The sequence below is a fragment of the Lontra canadensis genome, unplaced genomic scaffold, assembly GCF_010015895.1.
Source record: "Lontra canadensis isolate GAN:19392208 unplaced genomic scaffold, GSC_riverotter_1.0 scaffold7, whole genome shotgun sequence".
NCBI classification, from domain to species: Eukaryota; Metazoa; Chordata; class Mammalia; order Carnivora; family Mustelidae; genus Lontra; species Lontra canadensis.
Genome location: NW_022631001.1, coordinates 30,817,841 through 30,836,992, shown reverse-complemented (window position 1 = coordinate 30,836,992; position 19,152 = coordinate 30,817,841). Strand labels below are relative to the sequence as shown.

At 43.7% G+C, this 19,152-nt stretch overlaps 1 protein-coding gene and 1 pseudogene across 1 annotated transcript in view; one reads left to right on the top strand and one right to left on the bottom strand.

Annotated features, from left to right (window-relative positions):
* SYT9 (synaptotagmin 9) overlaps positions 1 to 11,853 on the bottom strand; it is a 196,584-nt gene extending 184,731 nt beyond the window's left edge. The window contains exon 1 of the mRNA XM_032853372.1: positions 11,501 to 11,853. Within this exon, the coding sequence (XP_032709263.1) occupies positions 11,501 to 11,645 (145 nt within the window). The 5' untranslated portion in view covers positions 11,646 to 11,853. The remainder of the gene's footprint in view (positions 1 to 11,500) is intronic.
* LOC116865169 lies at positions 3,623 to 4,001 on the top strand (annotated as a pseudogene).
* Positions 11,854 to 19,152: the final 7,299 nt, after the last annotated feature.

Sequence of the window (19,152 nt, the reverse complement as noted above, 5' to 3'; positions counted from 1 at the left end):
TACTTGACCTAACAGCAGCACGGACACAACTTTTATGCCCTTTTCTTTGATACACCATTTTCTTGGCTTTTCATTTTGGCTTTCAGGTCAACACTCTAGGATTTTCTGGTCCATCTTTATTAGTTTTCTTTTGCTGGTTCCTCAACTTGTCTCCATCCTCTTAGTGTTGGAGAGCTGCAGAATTCAGTGCTCGTCCTCTTCTCTCCTCTGTCTTCCTAGATCATTCCAGCCAGACTCATTTTAAATGTCATCTCAATGCCTACAATGCTCCCATTTATATCACAGACCAGCCATCTTTCCTCAACTCCCGGTTCATCTATCCAATTTCCTAATCTGTAGTCCCAACTGACTCACTAATAAGCATTTCCAACATAACACATCCAAAACTAAGCCCTTAATCATTCCACTCAAACTTAATTCTCTTACACCTCTACTCCCTTGCTCAGGCCAAAGTTTTGGGAGTCATTCTGATTCCTTTCTCTTTCACACCCTACAGCCACACATTGGTAAATCCTGTCAGCTCTATCTTCAAGCTGCCTGGAGTCTGACCACTGCTCACTATCTCTACTGCCATCACTCTGGTCCAAGCCACCATTATCCCCCACATAAATGATTATAACAGTCATATCACTTCCTGACTCCACCCTTAGTATTCTACAGTCTGGTCAGAGTGATCCTTTCTATTCTTAAGGCAGATATTATTACTGCTCTGCTTTCCATTGACTTCCCATCTTACTCTGAGTAAAAGTCATGTTCATTACAATGACGTAGAGGGCCCTATGATCGCCCTGCCATCACCCTTCCAACCTTGCCTACTCTGTCTCTCTTCCTTGCCCCTGGCTAAAACCTGGCATGTGCCTGTCTCAGGACTTTTAAACAAGCTGTTCCCCTGCCTGGAATGTTCTTCCCGTGACATGTGCATGCCCTACCCTTGTCATCTCCTTGTGACCTCTACTCATCAACTTCTCAGTGATGCCATTTTGGTCCCCACACCTGTGCTCTTTCCATGTTTTTTTTTTCCCTCCTTAGCATTTATTATCATCTAACATACTATGTAATTAGTTAATTTATTTATGCATTATCATTTTCCTTTCAGCAACATGCAAGTTCCACAAGAGCAAGCTTTTCATTTTGTTTGGTTCCATACTATATGTACAATGCTGTATCTAGGTATGTAGATATGTACCCTACCTAGAACAGAGCCTTGCACATAGGAGATGCTCAATAATCAAATCACTTGATGAGTAAGAAAATGGAATCTCCAATCATGATCTCTCCAATCAACCTTCATTTTGTCTCCAGAGTGATATAATTAGTAGAAGATAAGTCTGTTTACCTTCATTTTCAGCTTAAAACTCTTCAGTGGGTCTGCTGTGCCCATTACTTGGCAGCCTCTGTACATAAAATAAAGAACCCTCTCCACAACCTGGCTTGGTAGGCACAAGGCAGGCCTGCCATGCTTACTCCCTCCTGGGCCCTATAACATCAGAGAAAACAGACTGTGCATATCCACAAACCAAGTGGTTGCAATGCAACTGAACACGTTGCTTTTTCATTATTAAATAAACAGATGAGGAAGCAAGATGTCACTGTTGGCATTGTCTGAAATTATATCTGGAGCCCAGATGTTTGAACCAGATGACTAAACTTGCTAAAGGCAATTATGTGAGGTAATTATACCTGAGTTTCAGGGTAACATGACTGGGGATCTAAAATAAGTGATCTCCCATTCAGTGATTCTCATCTCTCAGCAACTTACCTTGGACAAGAAGAGCATCATCACCACCAACTTAAGCTTATTTCTCGTTCCTCAAGGAACCACAAAGACTTGAGATGTGCACTCACAGAACTTCCCTCATCCTGAAATCTCCCAGAGTACTCTGCTGAGAACGGGTCCTTTGGACTCATCACAGTAAACTATACTTCTTTCACGATTTCTATGTTCTCCATAAAACTTTGACAGTGGCATACAAGATTTCCATGATCTGACCAGTGTTCATTTGAACAGACTCATCCCTCAACAGTCCCAACACATACTTCACTTACTATTACTACCAAAGATCCATCCTTCCTGTCATAGGACCTTTATAAATTCCCAGAATGTCCTTCCCACCCACACATTCCAGGCAAAGGGCTCCACCCAAGAATCAACTTCTCTAGGAATCCTCTGCAAATCCACTCAAGCCAGCTAATTACTTCCCTTCTCTTTCCCTGTACTGTGTCCCATATATATCTCCCTTCAATTGCTGTTTTATCTCAATTCCATAGGGGCAGTAACCATGTCTAATGGATCTTTGAATTACTGATGCCTAATCTAGTACGTGGCAATTATGAAGCAATCCAATGTCTTCTTAATTTAACTTAATTATAATTAGAAAAGAGTGATCTGGTCAGTGTGGCCAGCGTGAGGCTTCCTAAGTGCTAGGAGGGAAGGAGGAGTTGGAAAGAGGGAAAGAGAACATAGAGGAAAAAGAGATCCAAGTTATATTAAATTTTTTTTCATATTTCACATAAAAAAGGCAGTACTTTGAATTGGAAAGAATGTTACACTGTGTGAATTTTTTCTTTGCCCTCATAGGTAGAATGTGAAAAAGTCTAAATTCTCAACAGTACTCCATTAAAGCTTAACTTCTCTCCCCGCCAAAAAAGAGTATTACAATGAATCCCTATTTGTTGAAGCACCCTTAAAACTTTAAAAGGCAGTCTAGTATAATGATTGATTGTAGTCAGGCAATGAGAGCTCATTACTGTACAGTGACCTAATCTTTCTGTGAGCTAATCTGACAGAATATTTATATTCCAACTAATGCAAATCAGCAATAAAAACATTAAGATTCTCAAAAAATAAACTACTGCATGATAGTAAACACAGAAATTTCACATAAGAAATATATGTAGTTTTAAAGTATTAAAAATATTCAATCCCACCACCACCAGCAAAAAAATGCAAATTGGACCAGTTAGTCACTTAAAACTTATTACATTAGCAAGTTTTTGTTCACATTATTGCCACCTAATGCTAGTGGATATACTGTTGATTCGTAGCAGGGATAGTTGGCATAAATCTTGTGAAAATTAATAATGGGAAACCTTCCTAAAATGGAGTCAGGAGGTTTGGTAAGGGGTGCTCCCACACCCTGCCACGCTACCACTCTTAACTGACAGCAGACCCAATAGGAAGAGATGGACTTGACCCTGCACATGGATGCTACTTTACTGTCCCAGCTGAGGCAGACATGCTTTCCTATCCTCCCACCCACTCAATGGCTCAGCCAATGAGAAGCCACTGCACTTGGAATCCAGTTTACTCCTGTGGACTTTGAGTTTCTAACAGCCTTCCAACTGACACCTTCCCTCCTTAGAAAGTGTACCTTTGTTCTCCAGACTTCCTATGGTTTTGCCAAAGCTTGTTCCTCCCAGATGGCAATTCTCTTTTATTCCTGAATAAACCCATCTTTTGCTGGTAAAATAACTGGAAGCATCTATTTTTAAGGTTGACAACATACAGGAAAGCAATTTGAACCCATTGCTGATAACTTATCATTAAGAAATTTTCCACCTCTTCCTCTTTAAGGAGGTGGAGGAGCAGGTCAGTGGCCATGGTCTTGTGGCAGATGTTGAGATGCAGATCTTTGTGAAGACCCCGAGGGCAAGACCATCATCCTTGGGGCTGAGTCCAGTGACACCACTGAGGATGTCAATGCCAAAATCCAAGACAAAGAGGGCATCCCACCTCACCAGCCTCATCTGATTCTTGCAGGCAAACAGCTGGAGGATGGCTGCACTCTCACACTACAGTATCTAGAAAGAGTCCACCCTGCACTTGGTGCTTGGCCTGCAGGATGGCATCATTGAGCCTTCCCTCCACCAGCTGGCCCAGAAATACAACTGCCACAAGATGATTTGCCTTAAGTGTTATGCTCACCTGCACTTTTGCACTGTTACACAAGAAGAAGTGCCGGTACACCAACTCCCTGCACCCCAAGAAGAAGGTCAAATAAGGCCCCTTTATTGGTTCTTCTTTTACTGGCAGGGCAGCCTCCTGCCAAAGCCCCAACGCCCTGGGGCCACGATACAGTTTCCTTTTCATAGACCAGAGAAGGAAGTAAGGAAGGGAGGGAGGGGAAGAGGGAGAGGAAGGGAGGAAGGGAGGGAGGAAGGAAGGAAGAAGGAAGGAAGGAAGAAAGGGTGGGAAGGAAGGGAGGGAGGGAGGGAAGCAGAGAGGGGAGAGGGAAGGGGGAGAGGGAGGGAGGAAGGAAGAAAGGGAGGGAAGGAGGGAAGGGGGAGAGAGGGGAAGAGGGAGGGAGAGAGGGATGGAAGGAAGGGTAGAAGGAAAGGATAGGAGGAAAAAGAAAAAGGAAAGGTAAAGGGAGGGAAGAAATTTTCCCAAATGGAGTAGTATCCTACAGATACATCACAGTATTTTTAGGTAATAAAAAAATTAGAAGCTGGAAATGCCCCAAAAGCATGATTAAATGAAAAAGATTTACCTACTCTTCAGAATATAGATATACAGTTATCCTAAAAATTTCACAATGACTGTTCATCATGGAAAAAGTACAATAATAGTAATAATGGTTAGTTTTTATTGAGCATTTACTATGTGCTAGGTACTATGGTAAATATTTTTCTTTTCTTTTCTTTTCTTTTTTTTTTTGAGTAGGTTCCACACCCGGGATGGATCCCAATGTGGGGCTTGAACTCATGACCCTGAGATCAAGAACTGAGCTGAGATCAAGAGTCAGACATTTAACTGACTGGGCCACGCAGCCACCTCTATGGTAAGTATTTCACATGCATTGTAAGATAGGTACTAAATAGGGTTTCCAGATTTAGCATATAAAAATATAAGTGCACAGTTCAATTTGAATTTCAGATAAATAACAGGCATTTAGTTTACATCCACTCCATGCAATATTGCTCATCTAAAATTCAAATTGAACAGGGCAGTCCTATATTTTATCTGAATACTGCTAATACATTTTACTGATGAGGAAACTAAGACACAGAGATCGCCTAGGGACATACAGCTCATGAGCAGTGACAAGATAATAAGCATATGAAAGAAGTAGAATGGAAACTTTTGTGTCTGATTACAAATGGGTAAAACATATTCATGGGCAGGGATCACAGCTAAGAGGAAAGAGTGACAGATGACAACACTGCCACCAAAGTCTCTGGAGCACCTGGTCTGGGCACCTTGCTACAGCAGCCTCTACTCCCATTTTACAGATGAATCAACTGAAAAATTAAATACTGTGCTCAAAGTCATAACGCTAGCAAGAGCAGGATCAGATTCTGACTCTAAAGCTCTTGTTTTATTCTACTTTGTCATCTGGATTTCCTGGGTGAGTTTTCGTTTTTCCCCTTCAGGTGTAGTTCCATCAATGTTGATATAAAAGTTTTTGTGTGATAAAGTACATGCACAAGGACACGTGAATATTTCAAGGAGATCTGCAAAACCTAGTCATTAAGGGTCTGCTTTGGTTTAAAACCGTTTCTAGAACCCAATAAAACACTTAGAAGAAAAAGTCACGATGCACATTATGGCTTAATTTGTGATTTCATTTAGGAAGTAGAAACCCATACTCCATACTTTTCCTTCTAAAAGTGAGATTGCAACTCCCACTTATGCTTCTTGCTAAGCTCCTCCTCTTTCTCTATACATTCTCTATACATTTCAGCAGGTGAACCTGTTAGTTCAAGTAACTCAGTCAAGAAAGGAATCTGAATTTTTGCAGGCCAATCATATAGGAGAGCACACGTACACACACACAAACACAAAAGAGCCAATACGTTTCACAGTGAAAGCAATGGCTACGCTCTAGCCATGGTAGGAAATTTTAAGTGATTTCCCGTAGGTACTGGCTTAATACTTCCTTAAGAGGTTAGCCCACATCAAAAAGTTTGTGCTTTTGATTGTTTATTCTGAAAGAGGCAGCTGGCCATAGGGCTGCCTGCAATGCTTTTACCACAGTTTGCTTTTGTTTTTCCCTCTTGATAATTACCTCATGACTAAACCACTCACTGGTCCATGCAGAAGAGTCCCACAGAGATGAAAACACACTTGTTTAAATAAAATATTTATGAAGAAGCCCTAAAATGTCACTGAAGTAAATGCAAATTATCTTCACATATTGTGCATCCAATATGCCACTCGTTCCTTAGAAGACTATTTCCTGATTGCAATTAACATTAATTTTTAAAAATTAATCCCATTGTGCATAATCATCCCAATGTCTATTCATAAAAAACCTAGTGTTTTAAGGTTAACTCTCTTTTGACTACCTTTGAAAGTTTTAATAAGACTAATATTTAGTCTTGAGGATTATTTTGAAGATTTTTCCTTAGAAACTATATTTAATTATTATTTTATATGTACATCTTCTAATAAATGATTTCATTCTAATTCAATACTAGGTGACATTCGTGAAAGTTCCACATTCTGGTCTTTTAATGAAATACTATCTGGACACGATTTTCTCAGTTGGTTCTTTTTTTTCCCCCACGAGTTAGGTGAACATAATGGATTCTCATCATATTTTTATAGAACACTCAAAATAAAAATTTGGAGTAATACTATCAAAAGAAAGTTAAGAATCAGTCAGCATGTGTAGTAACTGTTACAAGGCCCCTGACTTTTGATACCACCTTTCCCAAGTTCTCAGGAAAGAGATATGAGATGAGCTGAGAAGACTAGGTGGTTTCATCCTTTGCTAGATGGTCTTGACAGCTTCCTCCACTTGGCTACACTTTAGAATCAACAGAGGAACTTAAAAAACATACAGATACCAGGCCCCACCCCCAGAAATTCAGATTAAATTTGTCTAGAATAAAACTCAGTCATTGGTAGCTTTTCGTTCATTTTACTTTTGCTTGTCAGAGCTCCCTAAATGTTTTTAATGTGCAGCCCAGGTTGAAAACCATTTGTCTAGAAAAAGCTTTCCTAAGAGGGTTAGAGTCCACTTGAAAAGAGGAATCATTAATGATGAGCCATAAGGCTCTGCTTCACACCCAGACCAGAAAAATCTCTAGAAATACAAAGCCAATATAAACCCAGTATTCTGAACAAAAAAATGCATAACCTATAAACTAAGCTGAGTCTTCATAACTGCATAGAATTTAACCTTCAGTTAAAGATTAAATCCTTTATAGAAGAATCGAATAGACAAAGTGGGTCTAAAGGGGGCTCTTATGAAAAAATACCTAGGAAATTTTCATTGACAGTAACTCTCAGATTCTTAGTACATGTGATGGGTTTCCCTAAGAAGCTACTTTGACTTAGACTCAACCCTTTCTCAATGGAACCCACGGCCTTGCTGCTAGTTTTGCTCTGAGCTTCAGTTTTTGCCCGTACATACAAATCTCTCTCAGCCACATTTCTCCAACTTGAACATCCCTACAAATCACCTGGAGATCCTGCAAATACATAGGTTCATATGCAGTAGGTCTGGGTGAGGCCTGGGAGTCTGCATTTCTAATAAGCTCCCAGATGCTGCTGATGCTGCTGGCCCGCAGACGAACATTGGGAGCAGCGAGGTCTTGGAAGACATCATGAGGATTAAATGAAATGACCTACATAAAACACTTGGCACAGATGTGGCTGGCATCCTACAGAAGAAAAGCCTTACCAAGGAAAATAATAAAACGTGGTGAAAATCTAGAGGTCACATGATCCAATTCTTCCTCCTTTTCCAGATGTGGAAATGGGAAGTTAAGAAAAGTTAAAATCTTTATCTCCTTATAGCCAAAGGAAAAAAAAAAAAAACATTGTTTTTAACTGCAAAAGAGTGCAACCAAGGTCCACGAGTGGAAGTTAAACAGAGCTCTTCATTCCATACCAGGAAAAATCTTCTAACAATAAATGCTGTCCTACAATCATTTGGCCCTCTTGAGGAGAGAGTGTGAAGTCTCCAGTTACAAAATGTGAGCACAGACCAGTTGCTGATGTGAAAGAACATTCATGTTTCATGTGACTGTTGAACTAACTAAGAGACATCACACACTTAATATGTACAAAAGCATTTTTTTTAATTAAAATAGAAACCTCATCTCCTTCCCCACTCCCAACTCTGCTCTTCCTGAAGTCTTCCCTTCTGCAGTAAATGGAGTTACTTGGGTCGAAGAGCGCTGGAGTCTTCATTATCTCTACTTCTCTCACCCCTCACATCCATTCCATCAACAAATCCTTGCTTGCACTGTTACCTTTCAAATGTGTGCACACCCAATTACTTCTCACCACTTCCATTAAGATAACGCTGGCCAAGCCACTTTCCACTCTGTCTGGATCACTACAACAGCCTCCTGACAAGTTTCTCTCTCTTTGTCCTTGATCTTCAAGAGCATTTTCTCAGCAAGCAGCCACAGTGCTGCCCCTTCTCCACCCCTTCCTTCTCCTTGGGACTAAAACCCAAAGTCCTTCTACAGGTTGACATGGCTTAGCGTGATCTCTCCGCTCCAGCCCTCAACCACATTTCTAGCCATTCATAATCTTTTTCCCTCCCCAGTCACCCTTAAACTCACTGTTCCTTAAATCACATCCAGGACGACCCAATCTCAGGACCTCTGTCCCTGCTCTTCCGTCATGAAGGCTATACTCTGGGTTTTGCAAGTGTATGCCCCACATTGCCAATACATGAAACAACATAAAAACACTTTATGTTGGATTCTAACTGCTCTCTATGGAAAACGAAAAAGTGCCCACACTCAGCTTAAAGATCAGCACTTTACTTTCCATAGTTGGTACAGATGAAAGGCTGGGTGAGGCATTCTAGTTCCAATTGTGACTCAGCTTCACTTTTAAAAATTGCTCCTTCATCAAATCGTCTCTTAAGGGAAGACTAGGGGCTGTATTCCCACCTCGGAGCACTGTAACAACCTGGGCAGAGGATAACCCTTCCAGATGGCCCACTGGTCTGTTCCCCAGGGTAGTCCACCTCTGAAAAAATGAACAAACATCCTAGATGCAGTGTCCTTCTGCTGCCCACAGGGAATTATGTCCATTTTCTTCTTTTAATGCCAAAGTTCTGCAGTTGAGCTTGAGAAAACTGAACTACCACGGAGTTAGACATGGATGGACAATGGACAGACAGCACTGGTACATGGCCTTCAGGTGAGTTCCTCTGCAGAAAAGGAAGTCATCTGCTTCCAGAGAGGACTATGTGTGCCAGGGACCCACGTCCCGGGGCTGTGGCGTGGGCTTATTCTGGTTCACATGAGCCAATGGCAAGGGCACCATGCATAGCGTTGTGCAATGCAGCTACTCCAGCCACTCAGCTTTTAGGGCTCGAAATGAAAGCCACTCTTGGTTCAGATAATCAAACAGCATCAGAGGGATGGAGATAAAGGCATCTAATGTAGGAATTACTGCAGGCAAGAGGAAGGAGGGAAGTGAGGAGAGATTCTGGCCTGAGCTGAAGTGCCCTGAGAGAGAGGATGCACTTCTGCTGTGCATTTTGGCCTCAGCCCCTCTCACCCTGCACTCACAGTGCTCCCCACTCCTGCCTCATGAGCAGGCTACTTCCAACCCAAACCAAAGATCCAGAGGGGCACAGGCTATCAAAAAATCACTGTGCCCCAGTGAGGAAAGCAGGACAGTGCTTTCGGGAACTCAAAGACTAGCAAAAGGCTTACTCTTAACTGTGGCTCTTTCTCAGCCAAGGAATCAGATTTGTTCCCTGCAAGGAGTTTTTTTTTTCTGTGACTCTTCCTCAAGGGCGGCCAGGTACAAGGGTTAAGGAAAGCCCAAGAACATGGAATCCAGCCCATGCATGAAAAGAAGCAGAGACATAAAATGGGCCAAAAAGATGTAGAGTGTTAAACAGGAGACTCAGCAAGAGGCCTCATTCATCTTCTCTTTTAAAGCCAAAAAGCAACTATTCCCTTATGTGGGATAACAACGGAAACTTATGGAGCAGTCACAGGCAAGGAAGTGGGACATTTCAACACTAGCATTTGCTTTGGGTGAAGCATACTAAATAATTTTCTTGTTCCTGCAGCTTCAAGAGAAAACTTTGCCCACTTAGGAATCATCCAGGACTCCCAGTTGATAAAATAAGGAGCTCTGATTCCTATGTGTGGTCTCTGCAGCACATCACAGGCAGCATTGAGCCACGCAAACGCTGGGCATTGAACCTCCAGGGAGATCATTTGGGATCAACAGTTATTTCTTGACTTAATTCTGCACTTTGAAGTAACACATTAGGGATTATCCGATAAACCTAATTAATGTAACCACAGGCAATGGGGAACAATAATCTTTCTTTTTCAATAGAGAAACAGATTTCCAATAGGGAAAATCTGATATCAATTTTTAGCAAATGATTTCTCTTCACCCCACAGACCCATTTTTGAATACGCTATCAAGGAAATGTTATTTAAGTCAGGCTCTGTGTATATCTCTTTATAAATCAAACAATTTCCTAACTTATCCTTCGTGTAAGTAGACTTTAAGTAACATATATATATAATATATAAGGGATTGGCTTAAAATAGGCAAATTTGTCCTGGATAATGCAATAGCTCATTTCCAATATTTATACACAGGAATATCAGGGGCAAAGGCCATTTTCTCACCCCATCTTTAACACAGTATTTTTTTTTTTAGCTTGAGAGAATATTCGAGAAAATGATTTCTCCAGGTAAGAAGAATCTCAAGTAAACATATGGAAGCAATGTGTCTTCCAGTAACCAGTAGTGGGTGAGATGTAGGAGACCCAGGGCCCTTAGGGAAAGCAAATGGCTCCACTAAAACTCCTTCCAACCTTAATTGGTCAAATGCCAAAATAAACGAAGTTTCCAAAGTTAGGAGCTATGCAACTTTCACTAGGGATAACTGCAGGTGCCCCAGCCAGGGCCAGCCAGCCCACCGAGCCGGGTGTGTCCGGCGGCGCCCAGGCCCAGGCCGCCTCCACGCCAAACGACCCGCTGGGAACCGGTTCAGGCCCGGCTGCCCAGGACCCGGAGCTCCCGGTTGCCGGCCCAGAGCCAGATCCCGCCCCGCCCTTCCCACCCCAGACCAAGGAAGGGAAATGGGCACTCCGAAGCAAAGGTGAGGAGCGCCCAGCGGGATTCAGCCGCAGCCGGGGCCGTCTCCAACTCCCAACTTCCCAGAGTTTCCTCCGGCCTCGTCCCCCTTCCCACCGCTGGTGAAACGGCCGCGGCCTCCCCTCGCCCGGAGCGCAGAAACCGGGAAGTGGAGCTCAGAGCCCGGAGCTCGGGAGCCGCCCCCCCGAAGCCCCGGAGACCCGAGCGCAGGTGGCGGGCGTGGTCCCTCCAACCTTGCCCCAGCCCCCACCCCCCGGACTCGGCCTCCGCCGGGGTCCCCGCCCGGGTCCAGCATCAGGCCACGGCGCGCCGCTTCCTGATCCCCTCCTCTAGCTCGGCAGCCAACCCCCTCCTCGCCCCAGTCCGCGTCGCTCTTCTGCCTCAGGCCCCGGTGCGGCCCCAACTCCCAGCCCAGGGCCCTCCGGTCGCGCCCAGCAGCGGCGGCGGCACTCACCTGGGTCGCGGAGCCGGGGTCTGGCGCGGTCCCGCAGGTGGTAGATGAAATCCTGGCAGCTGTCGTGCTCCAGGGCCCCACGGGCACACAGCTCGGCCAGCAGCTGCAGCGCCTGGTGACAGAGCGCGTCCCTGGCCCCGGGCATCGCCCCCCCGCATCCTCGGACCGCGCCGGGCAGGCGGGCGCAGGAGACAACCCTCCGCCTGCCAGCTCAGAGCCGCCGCCTCCGGGCCGTCCGCGCTCGCCGTCAGGGAGCAGCCGAAGAACGGCCCGAGCCTCCTCCCCGGCTGGCCCGGCTTCCCACCGGTTGCATGCAGCTCTTCAGCAGCTGGTCGGTCGGGCTTTCTCTCTCTCCCGCCCGGCCGCGCCGTCCCTCCCCCGGCACAGAGGGGAGGCGACGCCGCACAGCCCCGCGCGCCTCTCTCCCGGCGCCCCGCCCGCCACACGCGGCCGCCGGGGGGCGGGGCTGGGTCAGGGGCGCGCGCCGCGGGCCGGGATCCCGGTGGGCCCGGCTCCCGGGCGAGTGGCGGACTGGGGGCGCTCTCCCGCTCCTGGAGGAGCGCGGGGCTCGGCTCCGGACCAGGCGCTCAGAGCGGCTGCGCCCAGGCTTGTAGAGTGGGAGCAAGGCGCGCTCCGGGCATTCTCGCCAGCCCACCCCTCCGTTCTCAGGCAAACCATCACCCTCCACCACCGTCCCTCGCCGCCTGTGTTCAAAGCGCGCGTCGGGTGCGTGGCGCGAGAGGTGCAATTTGGACCACACCCGCCCGATCTGGAGAACCGAGTGGTGGCTTCGAACTTGAAAAAGCGCCGTCTGGGCAAAAACCATGGGCCTAAGGGTGCTAGATCCCCAAATGCGGGTTCGGCGCCGAGATCTGCCAACAAAGGAAGGATTTCCCAAGGGCAGGACCTTTTCGACCACGGCGGTGTTTTGGAGACGGTGGAGGCTTGCTCGTTAGAACTAAGGTCAAATAAATGGCTCTGAAAAATACGCCGGGACAAGGATCCTGGCTAGTTTTCTAAACAACTGATTAGCAATCCGGGGATTGCCAACGCATCTCCCATATCCACCAAGTTAGAGTATCACAGAATCCGAGCTTTTTGGAAGGGAACTCTGGGCACCTCTCGCACACCCACCTCTTCAGCATCTCAGGCAATAAGCCCAGAAATAACTTCGAAGTACTGAACTCCTGGATGGGGAGGGAGGGCGGATGGGAGAGGGTGCGAGGCACTATGCCACAGTCTTTTAGATATGTAATCTCATTTAATTCCCTTGATAGCCCAGCAAGGTCTATATAACTTATCCTCATTTTAGTAGTGAAAAACCTGAGACTCAGACAGGCATCACCTGCCCAGGTTCAGACTTGGGGAGGCAGGGTAAGGTATTATTATAATAGTAATAATAATAACAATTATCATTATATATTAGATCATAGATCAGGTAATATAAATATATTATATATAATTATATAATAATAATTATTATTATTAGCTTTAAGAAAAACTAGTGTCCACGCCCTACACAAACGATTACCGTGGACTCTCTACAGCTGGTATTCAGCCATAGGTCGTGCTGTTGCTAGGGTCACCTCACAGCAAATCATACTGTGCAGTAAGGTATTTCAGGATGCCACAGAGTGTTCACCCAACAGACAAGCTTTGAAATCCTGCTGCGAATGGTGCCGGGGCCTCAAGGATCTGATATTGCAACAGTAGAGAAAATGCAGAGTTATAAAGATAACTGCAGAGAGTGAAGAGAGAAGTAAACTCTCAGCCCTGGGAAAACTAGAAAGGTGAGGAAGCCAGCTGAAAGGAACCCTTGGAGGAGGAAGATCAGAAGCTGGTCCTTGAAAGGAGGGAAAAGACAGTGGAGGAGGAACCAGAGAGAGTGGGATGCTAGGGCTCCCACAGCCATGATGGGGTGCATGTTCAAGCATGCAGAAATATACCACTGATATGACTACTTCAGAGAGGAACTTCAGAGAGAACTGCAAATGGGAAATCCAGTAGAGAAAGCACTTTCATAAGCCAGGCAAGATATGATGAGGGCCTAGATCAGGCTAAAGAGGGCCTAGATCAGCCTAAATCAGCACTTAGCTGATTGTCAAGAACATCTAAATTTGAAAAATATTTCAACTATTAACTGACAAGATTGCACCAAATGAAATGAGACAGAATGAAAGACCAGAAGTTTCACAAACTGACCTGGGTCATATGTGATGAGTAATGAAAAATGCTTACAGTTGGAAGCCTAGAGTTAGGAGAGAGGGGAGACTGGATGTATTTCTCCAGGCAAGGAGAGCTTGGAAAATGGGAGAGATCGTTGTCATTTAAAATGTGGTTCAGTAAGGAAGAGATTGAAAAGCATCAGTGATGAAGAAAACACTGGACAGAGGGGAGTTATGGGGGCCAAAAGAGGAAGAACATTTGATGGAGGAGTGATCTACAGTATCAACAACTGTCAACAGAACCTACAGAGACAAAAACTAAGAAGCGCCCTTTGGATGTAGCAGGTAATAAGACATTCGTGATTTAGAGGGAATGATTACTCTGGAAACTTGTGGAAGTTATTTAAAATTTTTGTGCCTAAGATTTCTCTTCAGATAATACCAATACATGCATTAATGAATTGTTATACAGATTACATACTTGGAGTGCTTGGAATAGTGCTGCCACATAATTCGGGCTCAATCAACATAGTTTTTTCTTGTTGCTGTTGTGTATCTACTACAATGTCCTAGATGCTAACTAAACACACTCAGGTCTGATCTCAGGATTGTGAGACTGAGCCCTGCCTCTGGCTCTGCACTCAGCGTGAAGTCTGCTTGAGATTCTCTCTCCCTCTCTCTCTGCCCCTCCAGCTTCATTTGCCAATTATTCCTCAATAAAGCTGGGAGGAAATATATATTTTTTTTAAATCTGTAAGTCTTTCATGCTGCTCTTAGACCATATCCTTACTCCTGTGTTCAAGACACAGATTCTGTTCTTGGGAAATAGTTCAACATTCCTAATGACAGAACTTCCTATTCTTTGGCCTTTTGTTTGATTCCATCCCTTGCCAGGTCATTGCCTCGAACGAAGTAAGATTCAACTGGCACTTGTTTTTGGTGAGCCTGTTCTAGTCCCCAGTGATTACCATTCCTATGAAATACTCCCAGACCAACTGCTTAATTAATCCTGATAGGAATCATCCTCACACCTGGTTTAGAGCCTATACTGTGAATCATCTGGACCAGGAGACAGGAAGTGAAATCATGTCCTGTGACAAGCATTCTCTCAACTTGGGCACCAATCTCCTTTTAAATCTGTGAGCCCTGTTTGGAGTGAATTTTTCCTGAGAGATGAAATTAAAGCAGATTTTGGATCGGGCAGCCCGACTTTGCCCATGAGTCCGTTATCATTGCACCAACTGGCAGGTTGCGCTCGGATGTTCAAAAGCTTTACTCTTCCTTCTTGAGCTGAGCAGTTCCTTGCCAGTTTTATGATTGCCGGTTACAAAATTATAACTCCAATTTCTTTGACTTTAAAGAAAGTAGAGATTTATTGGCTTCAGTATTTAAAAGATGCACCATTAAAGGAGTATATTAAAAGGAACAGAAGGCAATGTTCCAGGTCAGAGGGCCTGGCACTCCTCTGCTGTCTCTTTTTAGTAGACACTAGTGGTTCTACATTTGTTCATCTTTTCTGAATGAGGACAGGGGAGAGAGCAGAGGTCAGATTTCTGCTGACTGACAAAAAGCCACACCTAAGTCCCTTCTGCCACCAAGTAATTTTTGTGTAATATTTTTTGTGTCCCTGGAGCTGCCTTTCAAAGTGGCTGCTGTCCCTCACCCTGGACAAGTCTTGGAAACTTCTGGTGTCACTGTGGATGCTGGAAAGAGAGAGGAGGGTGATGAAATCCAAAACTGGCTAGAATGTGTCGCAGTGGTTGTGAAATAGCCAACTAGCCAAAGAGGTGTCAGAAGAAAAGACTCCAAATAGCCAATACTTTTCCTTGCCTTCCACATTAAACTCCCTTTCATCTTCAGTGTTAAAAATAGGTTGACCTGCACTCAAGGGCCTGCTTATTAAGAAAAGGGGTCAATGTGCATATTTATGGGCAAGAATGTAAGCATTAAACATATATATAAGGAAGAGTTTCAACAATCCCGTTTTTGATCTTTGGTAGCAATAAATGGCTTAAACAAAAATCTCCAGTTATACAAAGACACAGTGAGAAAAGGAAGGAGGAAGAAGAGAGGGAGGGAGGGAATCCATTTCATTGTTTCTCTAGCTTTATTCAGAAGCCCATAAGAATGTATACTTTTCTCAGCCCTCACTCTATCCAAAGAACCAAGCTTCAGGTTGTCTGCTGCAAAGTTCAGTGTTAAATCACATTTAATTAACCAATCAATTAATCATATGTCTACTGCGTGCTCACTAAATGCAAGGGGTTTTGGAGAGAACTTCTGGGTTGTATATTAAATTTCCATACTTAAGGGCGCCTGGGTGGCTCAGTGGGTTAAGCCTTTGCCTTCAGCTCAGGTCATGATCTCAGGGTCCTGGGATCGAGGCCCGCATTGGGCTCTCTGCTCAGCAGGTAACCCGATTCCCCTTCTCTCTGCCTGCTTCTCTGCCTACTTGTGATCTCCCTCTCTCTGTCAAATAAATAAATAAATAAATAAATAAATATATAAATAATTTTAAAAAACATTTCCATACTTAAGCTTTCTTCTTGTATCTTTTATTTGTTATTTAAAACTTCACCCTCAGTGCTGCTTATACTTTGAGTTATCCCTATAGCAAATTTTCCCGTCTTCCTTTCCCTCCTCTAACCCACCTGCTCCTCATTCTCTTCTCTCTCATTTTGTTTCCATGAGTCCATCCTGCGAAGCTTTTGTCAGGAAGCATAGAATTTGGAATCCCTGAGGTCTCCTTCAAAACTTTCTTATAATTATGACATTATTTTTACTATAGTTTTTCGAGCTCATGCTACGTGCCAGACACTCTAAAAAATATTCTAAGTATATTATTGCTCATATGATCTCCATAACAACCACAGGAGCAGGGCATTGTTATTAACTATGTCTGCTTTTCAAGTGAGGAGACATAAGCACAGAATTTAAGTAGCCGGCCCAAGGTCGTAAAGCTAGTCCGTGGTCATGATGCGCTGGGTGACTCCTGAGCCCTGCCTTGGACACTGTCCTCTTCCGCAGGTGGGTACACTGGGTCCAGGTGAGAGCACAGAGCCCACGTCCTGAAACTTAATGAACCCAAAGGCCAAAAGCAGAACTGGCATTGTGCTTCCTGGTAGATACGATCTGATCTATACCTTGATTTTGTTTTCCGCAACTGAGGACAGGCAGGATCTGACCAATGTATAATGACATAAACATATAATGACATAAACAATGACATAAATGTTTATGTCCTGTGGCGTCTTTCCCGACTGGCCTAAGTGTTCATTTACAGCTGACTTTCATTGAACAATTGCTCCATGCCATATACTATATGCTGTGCTTCACGAGCTTGGCTTAACTGAATCACAACCATTTGAAATAGTTGTTGTTATAGTCCTGACTTTAGAGATGGTAACCCTAGAACTCTGAGGTCTAAGTCACCTTCCTAAGGTCACACAGTTAGCAAAGGATGAAACGAAGAGTCAAACCCATGTTGGGGAGACTCCACAAAGACCAAAATCTAACTGTCACACAATATGCTTCCCTATGAATTTCTTATCCAAACTGCCTCACAAGAGTTTTCAAGTATATTCTTGGAGACTCTTACGATCCCCTTCGACAGACAGGAAAACCAAATCCAAACTGTAAAATGAATTACACATAGCTTACTAAAGAACTGATTAAATCCCAGGCGAATATATGATAAACTACAAGCAAAACTCTCTGATCTCCTATTATTCTGCTAGTCCACTCCCACCTGATTATAAAATCGATCCCACCGTAATCTGATTGCATGCCACTGGGTTTCCCCTCGTGTGCATTCTCTCACTACTTTTCTCCTGCACTTCTACCTTTCACATCAGCATTAGAATCACTTTTTTTCAGTCGCAGAGACCTCAACTTTTCTATCTGTAATGTATCAAAGTTCAGACTTTGCATCAAGAATTTCCACAAACCATTCGGCTCAGGTCATGCTCTCAGGGTCGGTGAGATCGAGCCCCACGTTGGGGTCCATGCTCAGTCTGGAGTCGGCTTGAGATTTTCTCTCTCTTCTCTCTCCCTCAGCTCTTCCCCAGCAATCTCTCTCACAAATAGATAAATAAATAAATAAATCTTTAAGAGTTTCCACTAACCAGACATAAGTTTTCTTCCTATTCAATAGGTGCAAAATAATTACTGTCCTCTACCACACAAATACTTTTTTCTCGTCGTACCTGGGCAGTACTTGATTGTTTCTCTATCATCTCATTTTTCTCATTTTCATGTGGGTCTCTAAAATACATGTGTGTGTGTGTGTGTGTGTGTGTGTTAAATAATCTCTGTTTTCTTGTTTGAAAAAGAGGAACTCTTCTCAGGACTTGGCCAGTAGAGGAAGTAATAGATTCTGTTGCAGTACAAAACAGCCTCCCTAGATATATATGGATGTAGCAAATAAGCTATTTTTTCCCCCTTTGAGCCATGTTATTCCCTATGGAAGAGTATGTGTTTCTGGAAAAGGTTGGAATTCTTCAGGTTCGTCCAGGCACAACAGTAAGCCAGGGTGAGAGGGTTATTTCACATTTGTTTTTTTTTTTTTTTTAAGATTTTATTTATTTATTTGACAGAGAGAGATACAGTGAGAGAGGGAGCACAAGCAGGGGGAATGGGAGAGGGAGAAGCAGGCTTTCCACTGAGCAAGGAGCCTGATGCGGGGTTTGATCCCAGGACCCTAGGATCATGACCTGAGCCGAAGGCAGACACCTAATGACTGAACCACCCAGGCACCCCTATTTCACATTTCTTAAAAGGTCTTTTGAAATCAGACATCTTCTGTGAGAGTGCAATGCATTGAAAGAAAAGGAAACTCATCAAGTTGAGATAATGAAGGTTTTGCGCAAAATCTGAACTTTAATGAACTGTGGATGGCTGCCTGGCTTGGAGGGTTTAATTAGAAGAAGAGGTGTACCTTTTACATCATAACTTTAACTTGCATTGATTAAAATAAAAGCATATGCCTTAATTTTCTTTGAAATCTAAAAAAAGGGGGTCATTATATATCTGTTGTCCTGTTTGAAATAGTTCTATTTTAATCAACATAATGTTATTTGTGAACTACTTTAAGGATACTGACTCAATAAAATAGCAAGAAGTAGTCTTGTTTATTTTTTGTTTTAAAGTGGCTTAGGATGTTAAAAGATATATTCAAAGCTTGTTTTGTGAGTGGGTTTTTTTTTTATTAGCCTTTTACTATGCCATTTTGGAGAGAAATATCTTGCATATATTATTCAAGAAAGAAAAAGTAGACAAGTTTTTTTTTAAGTGTTTTTTTCTCCTTCAGTTACGTTCCTATTTTCCTTTGATTTTCAGTAGTTTTTAGGCTCAATTGGGAGAGGGGGTGTGCACCTCACTTAAAGTGAATCTATTCGATGGAACTTCAATCACAGATGCAAGTTAAAATGCAAAAGATGGCGTTGCCTTTGAACACAGGCCTCCAGAGATAGAGTCGGGGATGGGGAG